Consider the following 24,454-nt stretch of genomic DNA (forward strand, 5'->3'; position numbering starts at 1 on the left):
AACACTGAAATCCATCTTTGCTGACTTAACTTTGGCATACAAGAACAACATTAAATCATGGTGGGAGGTACAATCGTTAGAAAACTATGTTAAACAAAATATTGTACCCAGGGGCCTTAGAATCCAAATAGTTCCCGCTTTTAGATGTCAGACACCGACATTGATAGCTAAGTGGGAAAAAGAGTCAGTAGCCTCCTCAATACGTTTTATGAATTTACTTCTAGAGGAGGAAAAAATTACTCTAGATCATACAACGAAGAAACTACAGGAGTTAATAGAGGAGGCCTTGAAGTTTAAGTCTGATCCTGACTTTGGTAATAAGGAAGCGACACTAAAAACAGCAGTGGAACGCTATCAAAGTTCCTTGAAAGATAGAAAACATAAAAGATTTATCAGAGACTTGACTGACTAAGAAAAAACGAGCCTATTCATTCCTAGGAGACAATACCCCTCCAACAGGAGATATCTCCTCCTCTGACATCGATTTGTCAGACACTGAATCTAGAAATCGATACCAACAGGACATTGGGAGAGGGAGAAGTTCGAGCAAAACAGGGTCTCAAAAAAGATGGCAAAAAGGGGGTTACAAGGGAAAGCGGGGGTCATATCAGCAACCAGTATCCCCTGCACAAGGTGCATCAAATACCTTGGCATCAGTACCCTCATTGTCTTCTTCATCTGCCTCTTTTTTAGAGAACAGAGAACTCCCTTACCCACTACGTACACGACTCCCCCAAGGCCAAAAAAGATAGCCTATTGTGAAAATGGAGGGGCAGAACAAGTCATCAATCTGTCCTCCCATCAACTGTCTCAATCTGAATTACTAGTATTGAGCCATGGATTATCATTTGTACCCACTACTCGGTTTGGCCCATTTTTATGGGTCAAAGATGTTAATTTATTCATGAGGAAATTAAAATGGAGGAAGTTCTTCATTAATAATGATAAGTCCCAATGTGAATCACTGGGTATATCAGCTGACTCACTAGAAGATGTAAGACTGTTGGCCGGATTGGCCGAGGAAGGAAGTCGTAGTATCGGGGAAGGCCCGTATTCAGACCTGAAACCCAAAAGTAAGAAGATGCCTCCTATTGGAAACTTTAGTAACATTGACATTTTTTTGGAGTTAGTTACTAAAGAGATCAATCAAATAGTTCCAAGGAGTAATGCATCTACATTTAACCTGGAGGATTCAGAAAGGGAAGCATTGTCTTCCTTAGAGAAAAATTATAACATCATAATTAAGCCCTCCGATAAGGGGGGCAATGTGGTGGTCCTGGATGAGTCACAGTATCTCGCTATGTGCAGGAACATCTTATCTGACTCTACAACCTATGAGATCCTAAAAAAGGACCCCACATTGCCATACCAGATTGAATTGAGAGCAATATTATCAGAAGCATTAGGGAATGGTCTCATATCTAGGAACGAGTTCGATTTCATGTACCCCAAATACCCTACGCTGGCAACTTTTTATTCCCTACCAAAAGTTCACAAGGGCTACAGCCCACTAAAAGGACGCCCAATTGTGGCCGGAATAGATGCACTTTGTCAAAATTCAAGTGTTTATCTTGACCAAATCTTGCGCCCATTCGTACACTCATTACCCTCGTATATTAGGGATACCTCAGATTTACTTACTAAAATTGAGGGGATTCAACTTGAATCTGCTCACCGTATATGACACTATAACAAATGCTATAAATAACACCAATAAAACTTAACATTTACTGATTTAAATAATAATAAAATTTACAACATACACGACCTAAAAACATATATGACTGCTATCAAAGATACAAGGTGCACACGTTCCCTATGGGACCAACTATCTGTTTCCTACCTTGCAGCGGAGGTTGGCACCCTATAAGACCTGCGCATTGGCGCCCCCGCTCACCGTCGACTAACCCCAACTGACCCTGTTGGGCCCTATCGTGAGGAAAATACACAATCAGCAGACCTTACAGACAGACAAGACAAAACATAAATAGAAAAGTCACTTAGGGGGATATTGCACTCAATAAAAAGATACTATTGCACTTATGGTTCAGTGCAAAGGACGTGCAACGAGTACTGACTCGTATATCATATTGCACAATCTGAGCCTAGGCTGCACCTATATATTCGCCCTACCTGCCTGAATTGAATCAGACACTATTCTGGCATCAATAGACGTGGAAACCCTGTACAGCAGTATACCACATGACAAGGGGATTGAGGCTGCGGAGTATTACCTTAAGGCCCGGGGTAACCATTGTTTCCCACATAACATCTTTTTGGTTAAACTACTCCGATATGTGTTGACTCACAACTTCTTTCTATTTAGTGGGAAGTTCTTCCACCAGCTCAGGGGCACAGCGATGGGGACTCCTTGTGCCCCTACTTACGCTAATTTGCTCCTGGGCTGGTGGGAAGAAACAGTGGTATTCAGGGACGAGGATGTCACATGGTGCCCCCACATTATTTTTTGGAGGCGCTATATTGATGACATCCTCGTCCTATGGTCAGGAGAGGCTGATTCATTTAGGAGATTTGTGGATCACCTGAATAACAACAATCTGAATCTAAGATTTACCTGCGAAGTGGGAGGAGAAGATTCCCTTTCTGGATGTCCTAGTTTGGAAGAATAGGGAGGGAACTTTAAGTAGCTCTATTTATCGAAAACAGACGGCTACCAATAGTCTCCTGAGATGGGAGAGCTATCATCCCACCAACTTAAAAAGAGAGGCATACCGAAAGGGCAGTTCTTTAGACTTCGAAGGAACTGCTCCTCCCTATCAGATTTCGAACATCAAGCAGGTAAACTAAAACAACGTTTCAGAGAAAGAGGATACCCAGACCATGTGATTGATGCTGGTTTTGAGACGGCACGAGGAATGAATCGTAATCAACTATTAATGAGTAGACCGAAAAGACAAAATGACAATCTAACCAGATTAATCGGCACCTATGACGACCAAAATCAGAAAGTTATGGGTATCCTGAGGCGCTATTGGGGTATCCTGAGGGCCGATTCTGATCTTGTTGGGTGTATCCCTAGGTTTCCCTCAGTGACATACAGAAGGGGGAAATCTATACGTGATCATGTGGTTCACAGTCACCTAAATCCCCAAAAGGCGAGAAGCACATTTAAGTGTAGAGGATGTAAAACCTGTAAACTGATTAACCAATCAAATACGTTCCGTAGTGTTGTCACAGGACGTATTTTTTAAAATAGGGATTTTGCCAGCTGTAGGACAATGGGAGTGGTTTACCTCTGTACATGCAGCTGTCCGTTAAACTATGTCGGGAAAACTAAGAGACAGCTGAGGACTAGGATAGGTGAACACGTAGGAGATGTTAAGCATAAACGCGAGACTCCGCTAGCACGAAACATAGTGGAAAAACATGGGGGTGATCTTGACTCGTTCTCGTTCCAGGCTATAGAGACCGTCCCTATCTCTGCTCGGATGGGAGACTGGGATAGAAAAATACTCCAGCGGGAGACGAGGTGGATCTATATTTTGGGATCCATGTCTCCTTCAGGTCTGAATGAGCAACTCAACTTTACAAGTTTTATTTAAATATGGTTGTGTTCACAAGGTATTTAATGATAGCAAACTGACAATGTATAGGTCTTTTGTAAGACCACAAAACTGGTTCCCACCTGATTGGGGGAACAATATTTAATGGGTCTTTCAAAGGTAACCCCACTGACATAGTGGTGGTAAAAGATAATTGTCCGCTCCAGTATGAGATTTTCATATAAGGATTGCCAAATTTGTCTCACTAAATTCTGTTACTTGAGATGTTTGCTCCTATTTTTTGCCCACATTAATATCTGTATTGGTCCCTTTAAATGTATTAAGAGAAGGAGCCGTGAATATGAGATCGTATCTTATAAAATATTCTAATATGGGGAGTTTTAATGGTTAATATACTACGGAGCGGTGTGGCATCTCCTCCTATTTAAAAACAGAGTTTTGGACACTCCCCCTTCTGATTGCGATTGCGCATGTTGGAATGCAAAGTGTTCCACTGCTGAGTGTCACCAGTAATGTCTTCCCGTCTGTAGGAACGGCTATGTGCTTCTCATACCGGAAGTCTGAAGTCCGCATTTGCGACACGTCACATCCGGTATGCGGACATGTGGATGATGGCGGCGAACGCTACTTAAACAGGACAGTAACACAAGGTAACCCTTAATAGTGAGCGGTCAGGACGGTGCGGCGCACTGTAGCAGCCCCTGGTCCGGAAAATAGCCCCCCGTTTTGGTCCCCTGATGAACCCCGGCTTATCTTCCTGGGGGAAATGCGTCGGGATAGGATGGGCAACTGATTGATGAGTACCATTTTTGTACTGCCTTTCTTTATGACCACTATAATACTATGGATTATTTATATCCCTGCAATCTTTTCAATATGTGATTTATAACTTAAATCCATGTAGTAAGCATCCGTGAGCATGATTGTGCCTTTACATCTGTCAATATATAGCGACTGTTGTCACTTGATAATTTGAGCATAGAATCAAAAAACAGTGTTAGTATCTCCCACTGGTTACCCCCCTTTTGCGATATACTGTAAATTGTGGTTAAATCTATTACTGGTCAGGCGTTGATTGTAAACATTTATGTAGTACTGTGATCTATGGTATATGGTGACCTGATTGCCAACTAAAAATAGTCACTACCTTTTTATTGGTGACCCCTTGTGATATACTGCTGATACTTATCAGTTAGTATCTAGGAGTACTTTATCTTCTTTTATGAGGTGATAACATATAGCTCAAGATACGGCACATACAGATTAATTGCTGTTATAAGTTTATTCTAATCTCTGCTCACAGACGCACCTTAGCTATAAGGCACTAGGATTCTCATCTATTGGAGCCCTAGGACTTTGAAAAAGTGGTATATGAAATATTGGTATATACCTATGCAGGTGTTATTTTTAAGCACTTTTTAAAGCACATTAGCACTTTAAAATATTGGTGTTGGTGATGGTGTTTCTTTGTTAGTCCCCCTTAGGGTCTTAAGGGAGGGCCGTCGTCGAGTGGGGGCGCCATGTCGAACTTAGGGTGCCAACCTCCGCGGTAAGGTAGGGTGAGTAAGGGAAAGAGCACCCCCTCACCTATTATACCTCTATCCTTTTTTAGTGTTAAGTTTATATTGTTAAAATTAACCATTGTCTCCTGACCCAATAGGTCATTTTACCTTATCTAATTAAAAGTTACATTTTAGGGGCATTTTGTGTTTCTCTTTGGTCAATATTATTTGTAGGTCTACCATTGTTTTAAGAAATAAAAATTAGAATGACGGTTACACTTTAAAGAGGTTGTCCACTATTCGGACAACCCCCTTCTCACTCAATGTTTGCCCCCGTAAAAACAAAAACACTTCTACTCCCCTAACATCCTGGTGACAGTTCACTGGTGCCGGCACCATTTCCGGGGCTCTCGTGCGATTATAACACGAAAGCCCATCACCCGCTGGTACCATTCTCCCTGCTTCTGGACACATAAGTAATCAAGAGGAAGTGAGCGGGCAGCCGCAGTTCTGACTTCCTATTGACTGCATATAGGTATGATTGGGCGCAGGGTTCACGAGTCATAACCGCAGGTAAGCCCCGGGAAAGCAAGTGCCAACACCATTGGAATGACGAGGGGAGTTTAAGGGTTTTTATTCAAACATTCAGATCGAGTTTCGGAACTGGAGAGGATCTGCAAGGAGGAATGGCAGAGGATCCCCAAGTCCAGGTGTGAAAAACTTGTTGCATCATTCCCAAGACTCATGGCTGTACTGGCTCAAAAGGGTGCTTCTACTCAATACCGAGCAAAGGGTCTGAATACTTATGACCATGTGATTTTTCAGTTTTTCTTTTCTAAAGAATTTGCAAAAATAACTACATTTGTTTATTTTTAGTCAAGATGGGATACAGAGTGTACATTAATGAGCAAAAAAAGAACTTTTTATTAATTCACCAAATGGCTGCAGTGAAACAGAGTGAAAAAATTTAGAGGGGTCTGAATGCTTTCTGTACCCACTGTATGTTTGTATGTATGTGCTTTGTGTATACATATGCTCTATGTATATACGTGTGTATAGAAATGAGCGGATCAAGCAAAATTCAAATGTGCACACTTTCACAAATTTTCCTCACAAATGGCCGCCGCGATCTCCATCTGCGCACGCGCGGAATCCCGCGGCCATTTTCCTGAAGCCCCGGGCAGCAGAGCGCTCCATCTGCGCAGGCGCGGCCACAGGAAAGATGGCCGCGCCCACCGGTAAACGGCTGAATAGCGAAGACTGCGCTGTTATTCATCTCCTGGGCAGTGGATTCGCCTGCTGGACATGCGCACACCACTACGCCACCAACGTAATGATGAGCAGGATCCTGGGGGACAAACAGCGCTGTGACCACGCCCATCCGACCTGACCAACTTGAGTGACAGCAGAAAAAGGCCACTTCACAAAGGTATTTCGGCAGCCTAACGGGGGTGTAAAGGCACCAAAAAGGCAGTAATGTAAAGCCCAGCTCTGCCCCTATTTCACACTATTTTTATCTAATCTTTAAAAAACGGGGTGATAGGTTCCCTTTAAATTTTGACAATTTTCGTTAAGTGCAGTCAATAAATCCTGACTTACCATACAAAGTGCTCGCTGCTGGATCCAATTTACATAGTCGTTCTGGATATCTATAAATTCTTGTATTTCATGAATATAGAATTTATCATAAGGTATAATCTGTCCTGATCTTTCATTTACCTGAAAAAAAGGGAGTAAAATTAACTTTTATTACAGTAATTAAGTGACCTGCTAACTTTGCTGGAAGTTTATAACATGCCACATAGCATAGTGATGCATACCCTATGCAGACTCTCCAAAACTTTCAGAGGTGTATTAAGAAAGGTGTTGAAAAGTCTTCTTTCCGAATGAGGAATTCCTGTTTTAGCAAACTTCAATAGGTGCAACACAATGTTTTTAAAAAGCCGCACTAATCGCATGAACTCTGGATTTTCAAGAGCAGACCACCAGTTTTCTATAATAATAATTAAAAAAAAATAATAATAATGAAAATGTAAAACTGCTAAATGTGTTTTAAAAGCCATGCATATTAAAAAAAACAAAGTCAATTCAACTTGAAATTATAAAGATTTTTTTTTTATATTAGACAATGAATGAGACAGTGAAAGAGGTTGCCCACTACTTTGTTATTGATGACCTATCCTTCAAAATTAATAAGAGGCGGATGGGTAGTACCCAGCTGCGGCCACAACAGCTCCGTAATTGAGGAGTTCAGGCTGGCGGCTGCCGCCATTCCAGGTGTCGGACCACGACCGATCAGACATTGTTGACCTATCCTAGGGATAGATCTTAAATGATAAAGTAGTGGACAACCTTTTTCCAGTACTTTTATATTAATGGCCTATCCTTGGCATAGATCAATAGAGGATTGGTGGGATTCTGAAACCCTACCGATCAGCTAATATGACCTACAGTGAGTGGAGTGACCAGTTACAGACAGTGTACAACATCTGCAGCTTTGTACAATACTTAGTAGCTGCTGCCAGGTGCTGCAGATCAGCTATTTTTTTTTTCAATAGGAGCTGATCTGCAGCACCTGACAACATCCACTGATCTGGCACGGAGCTGCAATGCTCTGCTCAGTACACGGTTTACATCCGGCTGCCGCTGGAGGTCATACTAGCTGAATGGGGGTCCCTGCTAGCAGAAACCCACCAGTCTCATATTAATGATCTATCCTTGAGAAAAGTCATCAAATAAAAAGGTACTGGAAACACATTTAAGAAACATTTGACAAAACTTTGAGAAACTATAAAGCATCAAAGTGCCGGCTTTTCTTTAGCAGGAAGCCGTCAAGATTTTGAAAGATCTGAAAAACATGATTTAAACTAATGGATAGTTTCCTTCTTGTAATAAAATTACCTTTTTAATTTACCAGATGTCCCTTTCTCTATTTACGGGGCCATTTCAATAACTAAGGACTCATTCAGATGTCTGGTGTTTTTTTTGCATACAAGTCCTGTCCGCGTTTTTCTCCGATGGAACTCGTACCTATAATAGTGAATGGGATCATTCAAAAGTCCAGGATTTTCCACAGACCAAGTGGTCTGTGCAAAATCCCAGAGATATGTCCGATTTTGATCTAAGCACCAGATAAAAAAATCAGCAATGCAAGTATATGGAAGTGTGGGGCATGGGTGGGGGTCCTGTCCCTTAGGGAAACAATAGGAAAAGTTTTTTTTCTTTTTCACATACGAGAAATATTGATGAACTTTGGACCAAACTGATGGCACTGACTGAAATCACTGATGCCACTCTGTACAAATTCTCCCATTCAGAGAAAAACTTACGCTCACTGAGAGCTACAGAGACTAGGTAAAGAGGTAGTAGAGAGAGAGGGTGAAAAGTCTCAGCTGACGTGAAAAACATTCGCACAGGAGTACTGCAGAATTGAAAAATACAAACCCTTTTATTTAGTTTAATCCATATTTTGATAATTTCAAAGAAACCCGCTACTTTAATGCTCAGTCCCAGGTCATTACTCCACCACGCATAGTGGTCTAATGGGCAATGATGACCCTTTTTCCTGAAGCTGGACTATACAAATCGTTCCCCAATATCCTACTGGTAATAATTCTGAAGAAATGTCCTTTCCCATAACCATGTAGAATTCTACCAACTAGATTAAAATCGATTAGATACGGATGTAAGTTGCATACTCTTAACAAGCAGGTATTAGGATCTGGATTAGAAAACCACTACTGTTTGCCATGTACAAAATTAAACAAGAAGAAGAGGTCATGCCTTGACTCACCTAGTACTTTTAATGGAGCCTTTTCAAGCTTAATAATTGCCGTCCCAAAAGGAATCGCTAAAGAGGAAAAGTTGTTTGGATCAGTCATAAGCGGGCACTCTGGCAGCGTGAGGTACAATCTCAAAGCCTCAATGTCAGGTGGGGAGCTTGGTAGTTTTGGTATTAGATGCTTTTCCAAACTGGCAGCCACCTAAATGTAAAGACACTAGACTGAGATTAAAAATAACTCTTTAAAGGGAAACTCAGCAGTTTTTTGCTATATAATCTGAGAGAAACATAATATAGGGTGAGTAAGCCTGATTCCAAGGATGGATCACTTACTAGGCTATGTGCTGTAGTTTCAATATAATCAGTGTTTTATCAGCTGGAGATCATCACTAGAGGACTAGGACTCATGTGCAGGCAAGTCAGGCTCATCTGTGTAACACCGCCCCCCGCCAGTGAGTAACAGGTTGCTGACAATATACACACAAAGCTGTCAGTGGTGTGGACGGGGCTATAGAGACCTTAGCATTCTGGCCACTGCTAGGTCTGCAGCAGATAAAACAGGGATTCTATCAAAACTGCAGTCCAGTAAGTGAAAGTGACATTGCTGAAACCAGGGTCTATGGCCCTTTGCTGTGTAATCTGAGATGAGCATAATAAAAACCTGTTCACATATTCCCTTTGAATAGAGGACTTATCACAACACCTGTCATGTCCATTTCATTAATGCTTCTCACTGTGCAATTAATCGGGAGGATTTTTCTTCTAAATCTACGCAATGATTATCCCTTGTTATTCATACCAGAAATTTATGAATAAATTGACAACTATGTATTACCATTCCGTTTGTCAAAAAGGCTACTGTCCCTACACAGTCTAAGGGCTCATTCAGACATCCAAAATTATTCTTGTGTGCAAATCTCAGATTTTCTTTAATTTTCTGTGTTTAGTGTGTCAGTAGAGATGGGCAAACTCGAACAATAAAGTTCGGCGTTCGTAACGAATACCTACAGTTCGGGCATGGACACCGAACGCGGACTTCACCAGGAAGTCCATGTTACTGTTCGGGTTTGGCTGCCCGAACACTGGGTGTATGTCACGCTGTCATGTGTGCTTCTGATCGATGGTAAAATCATCCTCACCAGTCAGAGAGCCGCGGTTTCCACGCTGTGAAAAGACGGCGAGAGCGCTCAGCTGTGATCGGAGGTATAAAGTTTACCAGCGGACACTGGTGTCAGCTGATAGGACTACTGCTCTCAATCAAAATGGCGCCTGCGGCCGCCCTATGCAGTAGCGTCATTCAGAACGCAATAGATTCTACTGCACAGGCACAGCCGCAGGTGCCATTTTGATTAAGAAAACACCACAAAAAGACACCCACCACAGGCGGCCCTGAAGCACAAAAATTCATTACCTGAAAACTACAAATAAATATTAAACAACAACCACAAGACAGATTTCATCAACCAAGGTATCATTGTAATCAGTAAAACAGCGCAAACCTGACACTGTGTGTAGTTTACTGAGCACAATTCTGCTGACAGGTTCCCTTTAAATAAGGAAGTGCAACATCCAAGGAGTTACTTTGGTCAAGAGAATGATAGGATAGATAGAAGTGAAGACTGGAAATATAAATAGTATATCCTGCATGTCTGGGTAGAGGGAGGGTAGTTGGGGAATTAAATTTTATTGTATAATTATAAATGTTAAAAATAAAAGTATGGTTTGGAAAAAAAAAAAAAAAACTAGCATTAATACTGCCAGCAGAAAATGAGCCAAGTCACCCTGTGCGCTAACACATTCCCAAGTAACACTCAATTATCGTCAATTTATTCACACATTTCTGGGAGAAATAACAGAGGAACAACACCACACAGAGTCCTAAGAAAAGATGCTCCAGATATGTTATTTCATGAAAAATAGAATAGTTTAGTAAAACTGACACCCCAGGATTGAGACAGGTCCTCTTTAAGTAAACATGTAGCGCTTACCTACAAGTTGCTTGTATGGTGCACAGAGGGGCTGGGCAACATTTTGTTACCAGCAGAATGAAGACATTTCAGTTTAAGATAAAGGATCCTAACCCCGTAATAACCAGGACTGGTTAAGCTTCAATGACTAGAAACTTTGCAGTGATTTTGCAAAAGTGGGGGCTAAAGAGGACTTGTTAACAAGTCGGAAGTGGCCAGTTTTTGCTCTTATTTAATTCTTGCTGCTCCATTGACCATTTAATTGTTTTCTTTCTTCCTTAAATCTGACATATGGGACTTTTTATTTAGTGCAAAATGTTTATGGTCTTTACAGGGGGGTGTTGCTCTCAGGATTCTCTGGGTGCGTCTTTAGGTTGATGTGTAGAACTGCCATGTGAGCCACATCCCTTTGCTATAATCCATAAAAATTAGCACTAAATAAAAAGAGCCATCTCTCTACAACTGTATTACAGATTTTAACAACAACAATAAAAAAAGAACACCCAGGAGGCCAATGGAAATAAAAAAAATAAAAAAAACAAAATCTGTCCACATATGACCTGGTAACAGGTCCTCTTTAAAGTCTCAACTTTCTTAGTGCAAAAACTATTTTGATATTGCAACACCTTTTTTTTTTTTTTTAAAGACACGTTGGAGTACTTCTTTAAGGCCGGAGTCACACTAGAGAGGAATACGGACGAGTGCTATACGCGAAAAAAAAAAAAAAAAAAATCGCATAGCACTCGGACCAATGTTAATCTATGGGGCAGTATCAGGAAATAGGAAGAAGTTCTGATTACTTCAATTACATATACAGGGCTCTCAGCTGCAGTTTCCTGTGCCTGCCAGCAGAAGGCTGGAATCCTAAGCCATTTTCCCTCCCTTCCCCCTGCTATATAGTTGTAATGGGAGACCAGTGTGTCAGCCTGAAAAATTTTCATGGCTTGGTGCTGCAAAAGCCAGACTCCTTATACTCCTCATTCCCCCCCTGCCGCCTAATACCAGCCAAAACTGGTACAGAAACTACATGGTACTCTATTGTTCTTTTAAGGTTATGTACAGTATATTGCCACTGATACGGGCTAGAGATATAAGGATTATATATTCCGGATATCCATCGAGAGATCTATAACTCACTGAAATCGCTAGAAGCTAAACCCAACGAGTGCAAGGAGCGGGTTTCTCCATAGTCGGGTCGTGTAACTGCGCCGTGTTTACACTTAAAAGAACCCCCCTGATGTGGTGAACATCCTGATCATTGTGTCGTTCGTATACGAGGTTCATACAGCGAGCTATGTATAAAAATGGTTTGCTATAACTCTAAGAAAGGGGAGGATTCAGCCTCTGAGTGAGGTCACCACCGGGGGAGTGCCTTGGTTTTGGGCAGGGAGATAACGAAGTGAGACATCAGTCTTCCAGTGTTTTTCGTCCTGGTCTAGCTGTGAGACAGGGGTGTAATGCATCTGGATATATGTTCGCCCATCCTCCACAGCACATGATCAGCCATGAGATGAAATGATCTGAACGAAATGTGTTTTTCAACTTTAATCCCATTTTATTTGTAATTGTACTGTACTTACGATACTTTTCTTTATAATATCTTTTATTACTTCTGTAAACACTGCCTACCTTTTTTGGAGTAAAATATAAAATTACTAGCTTTGTCTCTTCTTGATCTATAACGTACGGTCACGTCCTCTGAAGTGAATTACGCTACTAATCTGGGCTGGCTCCGGATCCATTAATAATTAAGAAATTGGAGCTGGTGGCAGCGGATTTGTTCTGTGCATTTGGGAGGCTTTGTAGCGACGGCGGCATTGATAATTATTGTTCCCTCCTGAGTGGGAGTAGTTATATCACCCTCGCTGCAGTGTGCCCATTAGCCAGTACAAAGTAAGGCAGCCTTTCTGGCGACTAGTTATCCTAGGTAAAGGACCTGGTCTGACCTGAGGGTAAGGGGGGTGCCAGAAAGCTGCAGGTTCCAAACCGGAACTGGGAAGTGGGATATAGATAAATCTCCTTAAGAAAGAACCAGGGGCAACCAAACAACCCCGGTTCATAACAAATTGGTGTGAGTGGTGGGGATGATAAAGGTATCCTCCCCGTGAACCATGACAGGCAGCTCCCATCATCCATTGTTTTCTCGGTCGTATTATACGCGAGAGTGAAATCGCAGGATGCTGCGATTTGCACCGTATATCGGCCGAGACTCGCCAATGCAAGTCTATGGGTGCGAGAAAAACTCGCACACCACACGGAACATCGGTGTGACCTCCGTATGGCATCCGTATGCAATGCGATTTTAACATGAGCTTTTACATAGAGAGAACTGCTGCATGTAAAAGCTCATGTTAAAGGGACTCTGTCACCTGAATTTGGAGGGAACAGTTTTCAGCCATAGAGGCGGGGTTTTCGGGTGTTTGATTCACCCTTTCCTTACCTGCTGGCTGCATGCTGGCTGCAAAATTGGATTGAAGTTCATTCTCTGTCCTCCATAGTACACGCCTGCGCAAGGCAAGATTGCCTTGTGCAGGCATGTACTACGGAGGACAGAGAATGAACTTCAATCCAATATTGCAGCCAGCATGCAGCCAGCGGGTAAGGAAAGGGTGAATCAAACACCCGAAAACCCCGCCTCTATGGCTGAAAATTGTTCCCTCCAAATTCAGGTGACAGAGTCCCTTTAAAATCGCATTGCATATGGATGCCATACAGATGTCACACTGTTACTAGATGCAAGGAAATCACATCCTCGCATTGCAAATGGATTATATACGGATCACTGTTTGGGAACATTTGTGCGATTCTCGGCCGTCAAAATTGGACCGATTTTTTTATACGGTAAGTGTGACTTCAGCCTCAGAGCTGCACTATCAAAGTTTTTTTCCACTTAGTATATTGTAATCATAGGATATAGCACTGTGCACTTATTGCTAATTTTTCCCTTCTACCCAGCTAATTCTTCCGTTTTCTCTGCTCTATGTAGAAACAGGAAGTCTCTTTCTCTGCATTTATCATTCCCCTCCATCTCCTGACCCAGCTGCTCCGTCCTCCCCCTTCCAGAGACTTTCTCTGTGACTTATCAGGGCCGCCATCAGGGCATTACTGCCCTGACTGCCGTATGGGGCCCGGTGGGCGGAGGGGGCCCGCATCGGGCCCCGTCTCTTCTGCTCATCGGGCCCCAGCGGCAGGCGGCTTCTATCGGTAACTGCGTCCGAGACGCAGGTTTAGTTTGCCTTCCGGGCCCGTGCGGGCCCGCAAGGCAATGGCTAAAGCCGCCAGCGAATCGGAGGCTGGCAGCTAACGTCAGCGCACATCGCCGGCGTATGAGGTCACTGTCATTCGCCAGCGAGTGTGTGCTGAAACGCCGGGAGGGATCTTCGCTGCAGGAGCGTGGCCAGGTAAGAAGAAAGTTTTTTTTGTTATTGAAAACGGCAAGCCGCAATGTTTCAGGATGGAGACACAAGGACGTGAGCAGGATTGGATACACGGGGGCAGAATGCAGGCACGAGGGGCAGAATGCAGACACGAGGGGCAGAATGCAGACAGATCGGGCAGGAATATGGGGTAGGATGGAGACAGATGGGGCAAGATCATGGGACAGATGGGGCAGGATGGAGACAGATGGTGTAGGATGGATATGATGGAGACAGATGGGGCAGGATCATGGGACAGATGGGGCGATCATATGGGGCAGGATAGGAGAACATATAGGTGGAGCCAGGAATGAGACACACGGGGGCCAGGATGGGGAATATTGTTACCATAGGGGCTAATTAAGAAATAATTTTACTGCAGTAATGTATTCATTTTATTTTTTGAGGATACTGTTTTAAATGGGGGTGGGGCGGTCCTGTTACTGTGCAGACAAACACTGTCGCTTTTTTTCTTCATTTGTTGTAGTTTAGAATTTGGGAAAAATAATAAGTAATGTGTTCTGCAACCGGTGCGCTAGATAACTTATTTCCTGCAGAGATGAGCCCTGGCTGGATGAAGTGACGTCAGTCTGTGCTGGATGAAGATTAAAAGCAAAGATGAAGGACTTCACCTAGAGACGTCACTGGTGAGTCAGTGTGTTACCTGTACACTGCATAGTATATACAGAGGTCCTGTGTACAATGTCACCAGTGATCACTGAATTACCTTTACATTATACACTATATACAGAGCACCAGTGTATAATGTCACCGGTGATCACTGTATTACCTGTACACAGACACTGCATACTAAGTACAGATCTCCTGTGTATAATGGCACTTATGGTGATATTAGCATTGTGGGTTTTTTTTGTTTTTTTTATTACTGATCAGTACTGTAGTATTCAGTCACTATGTGGTGATAATATGTTGTCTGGCCATGGTGTGGCGGTATTTGTTCCTTATATGGGCTATTTGGTCACTATGTGGTGGTAATATGTGGTGGTAATATGTGGTCTGGTCATGGTTCGGTGGTATTTGTCCCCTGTATGTGGTATTATTGGTGATCATATGGTGGTAATATGTGGTCTGGTCATGGTGTAGCGGTATTTGTCCCCTGTATGTGGTATTGGTCATTTTAAAAATTGAAAAATAAATAAAAATATACCTAAATTGTATTGGATACCCTGGCGCAAACTTTTTGTGCGCCATACGTCGCAGGAGAGGGACGGGGAGGTATACTCGCCGTGCTCGCCTGTTGATGGTTCGGGGGAGAGCGGACCCTATGAAAAAAAGGACCCGTCGCCCCCTTCACTCCGTTAAATAAAAAATTAAAAATTTACATAAAATTAAAAAATCAAGAATTAAAATAAAGTTGGGGTCTGGGAAAAAAGACCCAAGTGCCTCCTAAGACACTAAGCAAGAACTGGTTGAAATTGTATCCAGTGAAGGGGTGTATACTGCAGAGGAGGAGTTAATCTTTCTGTCTACTTAGTGTCCTCCTAGTGGCAGCAGCATAACACCCATGGTCCTGTGTCCCCCAATGAGGCGTAGGAGAAATAAATAAAAATATGCCTAAATTGTATTGGATACTTTAACAAATGTTTAATAGGTTAGAGAAGGGTAGGGCCCGACCCGGTCATGGTGACGGCTTTAAAAATCTTTTGACTGTGGACAGTTCAAGGGGTGGAGGCGGGGCTGGGGTGGAGCATGGGCGGAGTCTCAAGGGGGCCCCGAATATTTTGCCAGCATGGGGCCCCGAAATTCCTAGTGGCAGCCCTGTAACGTATGATTCATACAGAGAAAATTAACCTCTAGATAGATCTTACAAGGGTTTATCTAGTCTGTTTTTAATCACATGAGGTCATGTCTCTGAAATAAGACATTGTATCGCAGATACGAAGGTATCATTTTATTCACCTTTCTATGAACTACAAGCCCATTTAGGCGGCTTAGGAAGGATAGAAGATATATAAATAATGGAGAAAGGTTGAACATGATGGACTGACGACTTTTTTAAACCTACGTGACTATATAACTTTCTCTATCACCTTCATGTCCATACAAGAGGCATAGGAAGGTTGATCCTACTGAAAGATTACTTTTAAAGAACGTGGGAAGTAGAAACTTATGCGATTTAAAAACAACCAACCATTCTAAAACAACCAACCATTCTAAAAGGGTTGTTCAATGGCAAAAATATATATGTGATCTATTGAATTCAAATGTATTGGAAAATAAAGCAACTTACTAAGGTAATAAAAGCTTACAGTTTCCTGGATGGCCTGATTATACCAGCTGAAACATTGACCAGAAATTCTGGAAAGTCTGTAAACTGAAGCGTAGTCACAGTCGAAACATCCTGTGTGTTGATGACCTCTATGAAGGGGCTAGCTGTCGGGCTCAGATCATAAGCCAAGCCAGCCTTCTCCTTTGTCATGTGCCCTCTCTGCATTAGTAGTGATGGAGAAAGGGTATTGCGAAGCCAAGAACTGAGCCAGACAGCTAGCCCATTCATACACATCGACACCCAAAGAAAGAAGTGAAGCTACCTGTCACGTCAGTCTGTGCGGACATGCAACAGGTTAGATGAGTAATCACTCAAACAAGTTTTAAAAGAAAAAAACAAAACAATAAGGCTCTGTGCACACGTTGCGGATATTCCTGCGGGTCCGCAGTGGATCTGGTCCGCAACAGCTTTCCATGCGTTTACAGTACAATGTAAACCTATGGAAAACGCAATCCGCAGTGCCCATGCTGAAGAAATAAACGCGCAGAAACGCTGCGGGTTACATTCCGCAGCATATCAATTTTTTGTGCGGATTCCGCAGCGGTTTACAGCTGCTCCATAATAGGAATCCGCAGGTGTAAAACAGCAGGTGGAATCCGCACAAAATCTGCGGTAAATCCGCAGGTAAAACGCAGTGCCTTTTACCTGCGGATTTCTAAAATCCTCTGCGGAAAATTCCGCAGAGCTCCTTTCTACGTGTGCACATACCTTAAAATAGTGAGTTACTTTATTTTGCATTTGTGCAGAGTGACAAGTTGATCACAGGTACAGCCAGCAATTAGTTGCAGCGGTCAAATTCCCATCTGGTCGGAAGAGGAAGAATGGAGACCAGTGGGCAACATGGGAATCAAGCTTTTAATTTTTGAGGATTCTGGGACATGGATGAATAATCCCTTTAACTACAAACTTACCTGCTGTACAATTTGTGGTGGTGCAGAATCCAATAACTTGTGAAACAGGAGTCTGGCAGCATTCAGATCTATCCCTGAGAACTTGGCACTTGTTCGGTAATGATCATTATTGCTAAAAAGTCATAATACCAATTAGAAAAATCAACTTATTAAAGTTTGAACATGTTAAGCTGGCCACATCGTGGAATAGTGGATACAGAGCTGAATGTGTTCACTTTTTAATTTTTCCTTTCCACTGCGGAGATATAAGCCCAATGGGGAACTATCAAATTTTTTTTACGTCTATGCATGGTGATGAACAATCATAACTCAGATATTTTAGCTTTACAGTTGTGCTCAAAAGTTTACATACCCCAGCAGAATTTTTTCTTTCTTGGCCTTTTTTCAGAGAATATGAATGATAACGTAGATTGTGAGCTTTTGCGGGCAGGGTCCTATCTCCTCCCGTACCAGTCGTGACTTGTATTGTGTAAGATTACTGTACTTGTTTTTATTATGTATACCCCTCCTCACATGTAAAGCGCCATGGAATAAATGGTGCTATAAAAAATAAATAATAATAATAAATACCACCAAAACGGTATCTCCACTCATGGTTAGCGGTTGGGTGAAGCAATTTATTGTCAAGCTATTGTGTTTTCTCTTTTTAAATGACAACCCAAAACATCCAAATGACCCTGATCAATATTTCACATACCCTGGTGATTTTGGCCTGATAACATGCACAGAAGTTGACATAAATGGGTTTAAATGGCTACTAAAGGCAACATCCTCACCTGTGACTAGTGATGAGCGAGTATACTCGTTACTTGAGATTTCCCGAGCACGCTCGAGTGAGCTCCGAGTATTTGTATGTGCTTAGAGATTTAGTTTCTGTCGCCATAGCTGCATGATTTGCGACTGCTAGCGAGCCTGAGTACATGTGGGGATCGCCTGTTTGTTAGGAAATCCCAACATGTATTCAGGCTGTCTAGCAGCCCCAAATCATGCAGCTACAGTGACAAGCTAAATGTCAAAGCACATCCAAATACTCAGAGGTCACCCGTGCATGCTCGGTAAATCTCGAGTAACGAGTATACATGATCATCACTACCTGTGACCTGTTTGCTTGTAATCAGTGTGTGCATAAAAGCTGAGTGATTTTCTAGGATCCAGACAGACTCTTGCATCTTTCATCCAGCCACTGACGTTTCTGGATTGTGAGTCATGGGGAAAATCAAAAGCATTGTCCACGAATCTAATGGAAAAGGTAGTTGAACTGTATAAAACAGGAAAGGAATACAAAAAGATATCCAAGGAATTGATAATGCCAGTCAGCATTGTTGAAACTGTGATTAACAAATGGAAAATCGGGGGCTCTGTAAAAACAAAATCACGGTCAGGTAGACCAACAAAAATGTTGTCCACAACTGCCAGGAAAATTGTTCGGAATGAAAAAAAAAAAAAAACCCACAAATAACATCAGCTGAAATACTAGACTCTCTGAAAACTAGTGGTGTGGCTGTTTCAAGATGCACAATAAGGAGGAGCTTGAAGAAAAATGGGCTGCATGGTCGAGTCGTCAAAAGAAAGCAATTACTGAGCAAATGTCACAAAGTATCTTGCCTACAATACACAAAACAGCACAGAGACAAGCTTCAAAACGTCTGGAACAAGGTAATTTGGAGTGGTGAGACCAGAATTGAACTTTTTGGCCATGACAATAAACGTTACATTTGGAGAGAGGTCAACAAGGCCTATGATGAAAGGAACACAATTCCTACTGTAAAGCACGGAGATGGATTGCTGACGTTTTGGGGATGTGTGACCTACAAAGGCACTGGAAACTTGGTCAAGGTTGAAGGAAATGCAGTATGTTATCAGCAAATACTGGAGGCAAATTTGCAATCATCAGCCCAGCTGCGCATTGGCTGTACTTGGACGTTCCAAAATGACAACACAAGGCCAAGTCGACCTGTCATTGGCTACAGCCGAACAAAGTGAAGGTTCTGGAGTGGCCATCTCAGTCTCCTGACCTCAATATCATTGAGCCACTCTGGGGAGATCTCAAGCACGCAGTTCATACTAGACAGCCCATGAATTTACAGGAACTGGAGGCTTTTTGCCAAGAAGAGTGGGCAGCTTTACCATCTAAGAAAATAAGAACCTCATCCACAACTACCACAAAAGACTTCAAGCGGTCATTGATGTTATAAGGGGCAATACACAGTATTAAGAAATGGGGTATGAACTTTTGATCAGGTCATTTGGATGTTTTGGGTTGTCATTATGATTTAAAAAGAGAAACCACAGTAGTTTGACAATAAATGGCTTCACCCAACCACTAACCATGAGTGGAGAAAAAGTTTTGGCGTTATCATTCATATTCTCAGAAAAAAGGACAAGAAAACAAAAATTCTGCTGGGGTATGTAAAGTTTTGAGCACAACTGTATATCAGTAGAAAACAAAGTTTTTAACCACACACAGTTAATGTAAAAAGACATGTGTGAACCTGGGTAATTCTACAAGTGCAAAATAAAAACAACATATCAGCACTGGCCTCTGGGACCAGTACCAATCTAGTGGTCATATTGTTATGTCACATGACAGCTGCAGCCTATCAGTGGTTACTGATGGGCTGCAATGTTCAAAGTTCCCCAGTCCAAAGTCACCAGTTTTATCCATGGGAAATGTGAACGCTGCAGCCCATCAGTGGCCGCTGATAGTAAAGTCACATGAGGGCCAGCAGACACAGCACCAACATCACTGGAATGATGACTGTCCCAGACAATAGTATATGTAGCTTTTATTTTACAAGGGGAATTTTTTTTTCATTTAATAAGGGGTTGTCCAAATAGTGGACAAGTTCTTTAATATTTGGCAGCATTACCCATTGACAGAGCAGAGCGGCAGAAAAGGAGCTGCAAATAGCAGGCAGGACTATGACGGCTCAGAGTTCACAAATTGGCCCAGGGCAACAAAGACGAGTGCTGTTAAGTGCTTTGACAATGGGGGAAAAAAAAAACAGAAAAAAACAAAAACTTGAATAACCCCTTTAAAAGGGGTTTTCCCACAAACAGAAGTTGATTTTAATCAATAGATCTTGAAATAATAACTTCCACAATTGGTGTTTAAGTAAAATGTTCCTGTGCTGAGATAATCTTATAAATGTGCGCTGCTGTGTACTGTGTAATGGCCGTGTCTGACTGTACAGGAACATGGTCTGATCTTATCACAGCTCCTGGGGAGGAAGTAAAAGAGTATACAGACAGGACAGCATGGGATTACAGATTATTTTTTGAAGCAAAATATTGTTAAAAAACAGGCAGGGAAATGTTTTACCTCACAGAGAGAATCAGCTGTGATCCCATGCTGTAATGTCTGTATACTCTTTTTCTTCCTCCCCAGGAGCTGTGGTATGACCAGACCATGTTTCTGTACGGTCAGATACAGCCATTACACAGTACACAGCAGGGACACATTTATAAGATTATCTCAGCACAGGAACATTTTATTTAAACACATCCAATTGTGAAAATTATTATTATTTGAAGATCTATTGCTTAAAATGAACTTTTGTTTGTGGGAAAACCCCATGAACTAACTGCTAAAACAGTAAAAAGTAACAAAAAGTAGTCCTACTTACCTTCGTAATCCATTGCCGCTCCTGTGCCATCACTTCCCTGGTTCCCCGATGATCTCTGATTACCGGGATCCAGTGAAGAAATGTTGACACATGACAGCTTCAGCCAATCTCTGGCTTTAGCATTGACATGTTGACACCACTGAAGTCACTGTGAAAACAACATAGCTGGAACTGGATGAGCAGAGACCGGCAGCAAACCAAGGAAACATCAGCACAAAAGCAGCAGAGGATCGATAATTGAGCATTACTCCTTTACGTATTTACATTTTGCAAATCTTTCTGTATTTTGCTAGTGATTTTATTTTTTTTTTTTTTAAAGTAATAAATAGTGCAGGCCTAATGGTTTTCCACTCTAATTAGTTTCCCAAATAATGATGGAAAATTGCTGCAGTCTAATCGTCAGAATCTGTTAATTTGGTTAAAAAATATAAATATATATGTATATAACGGAAGCATCTAAGGATTCTAAGGAGTGGGCTACCGATGAAATACAAGATGAGAATACCCACTTAAGGGGTGAATATTTGTAGTTGTAAAGTAGGCCTTTACTATACGAGCCACTTTGTAGAGATTTGCATTGTGTAGCCCCCAGCCATCAGAAATCAATCAATACAGGATACAGATGAGAAGCAATACACAATACTCACCTGGTAGAGAGAAAACTTCCATTTATACAAGCAGCCGACGAGAGTACTTTATCAATTTCACTATTAAGGCAAGCAGAAATAAAGAAGAATGATCAGTCCAGGGCTAATGGGTAATGCACAGGTGACCCACAAACAAAAAATCATTTTCACTGCGTTCTATCAGGATTGCTTGCTTTATTATTTACATTTCTGAAAATATTATTCAATTAAAAAAGTAATTTATTCAGCAATTACAACTGAAGTAACAAGAGACAAGCAAATAGGCACAGACTTGCAAAATGTATCCATATCAGTATTTTGCCAGTTTGAATCATAAGATGCATTTTTACTATGATGACACCAAAAGTTCCAATTTGTGTGTGTAAATGAGAAAGCGAATTTTATATTGCAACAACAAAAAAAAAAAATGTCAAAAATGGTCACATTCATCACGCAATGTAATTAGTTGGTTTTTTTTTTGCTCAGCATTGCTTACTTTACTATATCTAGTGGAAGCCGTCCTGATGAGTAACTCAGCCATCTTTGAATGAGCTCCTCATTTATGGCCCATATGTGTCTGGAATGGTTACAGTTTCTGAAGTCATCGGGTTGGTGGCAGTTCTAGAAATAAGAGATATCACAGTTTAATATTTAGTGAAGGTGAGAAATGAGCTGTTTTCTCAGAAACAACGCTAGTCATACTTAGTTCAGCCTGTCACTCAGTACTTGCTTCATTTTATTCATAGACTTGTATGGCATAGACTGGGCATATTTTTGGTGTTGCTACATACAAATCCTCTGTACCATAACTATCTTCATATTGGAGTGCTGCCATGGGCACGATACTCGGGCCAGTGTATCTGTACTAAATCTTATTCGTGGGACAATATGTCTGAGAGGTTTGCCTATGATCAGAAGAACTACAAAACAATTTATAAGAGAAACAGCTAATGTGTGCCCTGTCCGATTTAGGACTATTATACTAATCCAAAAAAAATAAAAAAAAATATATATATAGTGTGTGTGTGTGTGTGTGTGTGTGTGTGTGTGTGTGTGTGTGTGTGTGTGTGTGTGTGTGTGTGTGTGTGTGTGTGTACACACACACACACACAAATTGATCTCATTTTTACTTTCTGAATAATAGGAACATAATACAAAATTGGGAAAATTATACAAACAAACCAAAGGGGTTGAATAGGAAAATAATAAAAGTACAGAAGACTAAACTATATTATAAGCTACTACTGACCACTACGATAAGACACTGCTGAAGACTGGAAGGTAAAACGCACAAATAACTGGCCTAGCAATGATTGGAAAACAATCAGAAATGTATCATCATAAGAGGAATGAGTCTGCATACTAATTTACATTTGTGATTGTTTCACCATTATGACTCAGCATATTATGCAATAGGTAGTGATGAAAAAACGTGCTCGTTATCCATGTATCTTGGGTATTCTCAAATAATATGTTGAGTCGCTGCAGACTAACAATATACGAGCACGCACAAGATACAAGACAACACGTTATCGGAGCACGTGAGCACGTTCGCTCATCGCCAGTAATGGGTTGATTTTCTTTACGGTTTAGTAATAGAGTATCAGGCCAGTTATTTGTAGGCTTTACACACAAGTATTGCCTTTGTACAATTCTCCCAATGTTATATTATGTTCTTATTATTAAAAGAGAAAGACGAGATCAATTTGTATATATATATATACACTCACTGGCCACTTTATTAGGTACACCTGTCCAACTTCTTGTTAACACTTAATTTCTAATCAGGCAATCACATGGCGGCAACTCAGTGCATTTAGGCATGTAGACATGGTCAAGACAATCTCCTGCAGTTCAAACCGAGCATCAGTATGGGGAAGAAAGGTGATTTGAGTGCCTTTGAACGTGGCATGGTTGTTGGTGCCAGAAGGGCTGGTCTGAGTATTTCAGAAACTGCTGATCTACTGGGATTTTCACGCACAACCATCTCTAGGGTTTACAGAGAATGGTCCGAAAAAGAAAAAAAATCCAGTGAGCGGCAGTTCTGTGGGCGGAAATGCCTTGTTGATGCCAGAGGTCAGAGGAGAATGGGCAGACTGGTTCGAGCTGATAGAAAGGCAACAGTGACTCAAATCGCCACCCGTTACAACCAAGGTAGGCCTAAGAGCATCTCTGAACGCACAGTGCGTCGAACTTTGAGGCAGATGGGCTACAGCAGCAGAAGACCACACCGGGTACCACTCCTTTCAGCTAAGAACAGGAAACTGAGGCTACAATTTGTACAAGCTCATCGAAATTGGACAGTAGAAGATTGGAAAAACGTTGCTTGGTCTGATGAGTCTCGATTTCTGCTGCGACATTCGGATGGTAGGGTCAGAATTTGGCGTAAACAACATGAAAGCATGGATCCATCCTGCCTTGTATGGAGCATCTTTGGGATGTGCAGCCGACAAATCTGCGGCAACTGTGTGATGCCATCATGTCAATATGGACCAAAATCTCTGAGGAATGCTTCCAGCACCTTGTTGAATCTATGCCACGAAGAATTGAGGCAGTTCTGAAGGCAAAAGGGGGTCCAACCCGTTACTAGCATGGTGTACCTAATAAAGTGGCCGGTGAGTGTATATATGCTGGCCGTATTGTTTTTTGGTTTAGTATGTTTAGAACAAGTCTATGCGCACAGACCACTTGTTAACCATGGAGATTTTTAGTTTATACAGCTTTTTGGTTTAAAATCTACTTTAGTAGCTCATAACAGAAAGCTGCTATGTTTAATGTCAGATAACACCTTAAATTAACAAATTAGTAGAT

The 24,454-nt window shown here is 41.7% G+C and overlaps 1 protein-coding gene across 5 annotated transcripts in view; it reads right to left on the bottom strand.

Moving 5' to 3' along the window:
- The window catches only part of HERC4 (HECT and RLD domain containing E3 ubiquitin protein ligase 4), a 158,131-nt gene that overhangs the window by 70,009 nt on the left and 63,668 nt on the right, over positions 1–24,454 (bottom strand). For 4 of the 5 annotated variants that reach the window (XR_013214511.1, XR_013214510.1, XM_077258985.1 and 1 more), the window contains exons 10-15: positions 22,140–22,264; positions 21,665–21,724; positions 17,392–17,503; positions 8,820–9,009; positions 6,847–7,019; positions 6,626–6,745 (exon numbers count right to left, since the gene is read on the bottom strand). Coding sequence is in view for 2 of the 5 variants with exons in the window: in XM_077258985.1 (XP_077115100.1) it covers positions 6,626–6,745; positions 6,847–7,019; positions 8,820–9,009; positions 17,392–17,503; positions 21,665–21,724; positions 22,140–22,264 (780 nt within the window). In the remaining 3 variants the exon portion in view is untranslated. Of the gene's footprint in view, positions 1–6,625; positions 6,746–6,846; positions 7,020–7,927; positions 8,057–8,819; positions 9,010–17,391; positions 17,504–21,664; positions 21,725–22,139; positions 22,265–24,454 lie in introns of those variants that run through there. The other variant, XR_013214512.1, reaches the window with a different exon arrangement.

The sequence above is a fragment of the Ranitomeya variabilis genome, chromosome 4 (genome assembly GCF_051348905.1).
Source record: "Ranitomeya variabilis isolate aRanVar5 chromosome 4, aRanVar5.hap1, whole genome shotgun sequence".
Taxonomy (NCBI): domain Eukaryota; kingdom Metazoa; phylum Chordata; class Amphibia; order Anura; family Dendrobatidae; genus Ranitomeya; species Ranitomeya variabilis.